At 33.8% G+C, this 2,598-nt stretch overlaps 1 protein-coding gene across 1 annotated transcript in view; it reads left to right on the top strand.

Annotated features, from left to right (window-relative positions):
• ETFA (electron transfer flavoprotein subunit alpha) overlaps nucleotides 1-1,835 on the top strand; it is a gene marked incomplete at its 3' end in the record, with an annotated part of 72,395 nt that extends 70,560 nt beyond the window's left edge. Inside the window, exon 12 of the mRNA XM_042782064.1 lies at nucleotides 1,753-1,835. Within this exon, the coding sequence (XP_042637998.1) occupies nucleotides 1,753-1,835 (83 nt within the window). The remainder of the gene's footprint in view (nucleotides 1-1,752) is intronic.
• Nucleotides 1,836-2,598: the final 763 nt, after the last annotated feature.

Below are 2,598 nucleotides of genomic sequence, written 5' to 3'. Positions count from 1 at the left end.
ATCTTCTCAGATCACAATGCTATCAAATTAGAAATCAACAATAGGAAGATCAATGGAAAAAAGAGTAAACACATGGAAACTGAACAACACCCTCCTTAAGAAAGACAGGGTAAGAAAAGAAATAAAAGTGAAATTGAAAAATTCCTTGAATCAAATGAGAATGAAAACACAACATACCAAAATATTTGGGACACAGCAAAAGCAGTGATTAGAGGCCAATTTATAGCAATAAATGCACACATGCAAAAAGAAGAAAGAGCCAAAATCAACACTTTAAACCAACATCTCCAACTATTAGAAAAAGAACAGAAAGAAAAGCCTACAGTCATCAAAAGAAAGGATTTGAGCAGAAATCAATGAAACAGAAAATAGAAAGACAGTAGAAAAAAATCAACAAGACCAGAAGTTGGTTTTTTGAAAAGATTAATAAAAGTGACAAACTCCTGGCAAATTTAACAAAAGAAAGAGGGAAAGAATACAAATAACAGGAATAACAAATGAAACAGGTGACATCACAACAGAACCAACTGGAATAAAAAGGATAATATCAGGATACCATGAAGTACTTCAACAAATTTGAAAATCTGGAGGAAGTGGACGTATTTCTAGAAACACGCCACTTACCTAAACTAACACAGACTGATGTGGAAAAGTTGAACAGATCCATAACAAAAGAAGAAATCGAACAGGTCATCAAAAAATTACCAACAAGATTCAAAATAGCCACTGCTTCTAAACATTTAAAATGCCTGTGCCCTCAGTCACTTTAAATATCCAAAATAGCTGTCACTTGTAAACAATGAAAACGGCTGCACCCTCCAAACAGCCAAAAGGCCACTGTTCAGGTTGTCTCCTTCCTTGCTGTTTCCCTGCCTAGTCAGGCCTCCAGCACAGTCATCCCTGCAGCTTCTGGCAACCAGGGCTGATCTTTAGGTCAATTCTCAGGTCCCAACACCACTTGGAAATATTCAGGCTGTTGGTCCCATCAGAGTAGCTGATAGTCCACTGCTCCGACTGGCTCTATACTCATTATTTTCATTCAGGTTTTTCCACTAGTTGGTGCCTAATCCACTTCTGAATACTTCCTTTCAAAGCTCAGGTCTCCAGGATTATCTTCTGTATCTCTGTCAATTGGTTTCTTTTTTCTTTGTTGAAGAGGGTCTGTGTAGCTTAGACAAGATGCCTATTCCTCCATCTTACTGGAAGTCCCAAATTGAATATATTTTTGATAAAGAAAGCAAAGGTGTTAAGCCAAATTTAAAATACATCCTTGAGTATAAATAGTAGGAATTTTTTGAAATTCTGTTTATAAAATGTATTGTTGTTGCTGTTAGGTGCTGTTGAGTTGGTTCCAACTCATAGTAACTCTGTGTACATTAGAACAAAACACTGCCTGGTCCTGCACCCTCCTCACGATTGTTGCTATGTTTCAGCCCATTACTGTAGCCACTGTGTCATTCCATGTCATTGAGGGTCTTCTTTTCTGCTGACCTTCTACTTTACAAAGCATAATATCCTTCTCAAGCATAATATCCTTCTCCAGAAAATGCATTAGTACTTAGTATTTAGAATTCTTAATCAGTCATGGGCATTTTTTTTTTTTTTTAAGTAAGACCTTTATAAATGAAATTGCTAACTGGAGTATATCAGAATTTATGATTTTTTTTTTTTTTTTAAACAGTTATCAGTGAACATCCCAACTAACTCATCAGTAGAGCTTGAAAAAATTGATAAATATTTTTTTCCCTTTAGTTGGTGCTTCCCGTGCTGCCGTTGATGCTGGCTTTGTTCCCAATGACATGCAAGTTGGACAGACAGGAAAAATAGTTGCACCGGTAAGTATTACAGTAAAATAAGCTATGTAAAATTCTATGGTGATAAGTACTGTATGTATTTGTTAAACAGTAAGCTAAGTGATTTATGTCCTATTCAGTGCCCTAAGCAATTAGTCATTTCCACAGTGAATGTGTCCTTCTCAAAAGTAGTTCATCCTCTTTTCTTAAAGGTCTGCAGATTTCTTTGTCTGAATAAAATGCTTACCAATTCTTACATCCAGGTTATTTTAATTTTTTTTAAAGCAATAGAACACTTTTGTCAATGAGGTCTTATCACACCAAATATAAAACTGGTAAAAGCAGAATTTTATTATTAAATGAGTTGAATAAGTTTAAATTGATTACATTTATTTCCTCTAAAACCTTGATATTAGGAAATTAATCAGAACAATGAACCTATTTTAATTAACACAGAACTTTGAAATTGGGAGTTATAAATGTTACTTGTCTTACATCTTATATCTTCCTGAACATGTCATTACATCTTCCTGAACATGTAATTTATTTCTGTATTTTGTTTAGTTGCATAATATTCAGAAAATTCTGATCCTTATGGGCAAATATTATCTTCAGTTAAACCTATCTAAAACTTGAAGAGGAATCGTGAGAAATTTTGATTTCGGAATTGAATGACTAACAGTATTTAGTAACTGTTCACATTTCTTAGTTAATAAACATTTTCAATAAATAGAATTCTCAACCATTTTAAACCTTTATAGTATGGTGGAAAATGTGATTTTAGTTGGAAATAGAAATACCATTT

The sequence above is a fragment of the Orycteropus afer genome, unplaced genomic scaffold (genome assembly GCF_000298275.1).
Source record: "Orycteropus afer afer isolate SDZICR_OR568_19922 unplaced genomic scaffold, OryAfe1.0 scaffold00233, whole genome shotgun sequence".
In the NCBI taxonomy this organism is placed as follows: Eukaryota; Metazoa; Chordata; class Mammalia; order Tubulidentata; family Orycteropodidae; genus Orycteropus; species Orycteropus afer.
Note: the sequence above shows the minus strand (reverse complement) of the source record. Positions and strands in the feature narration are given on the sequence as shown.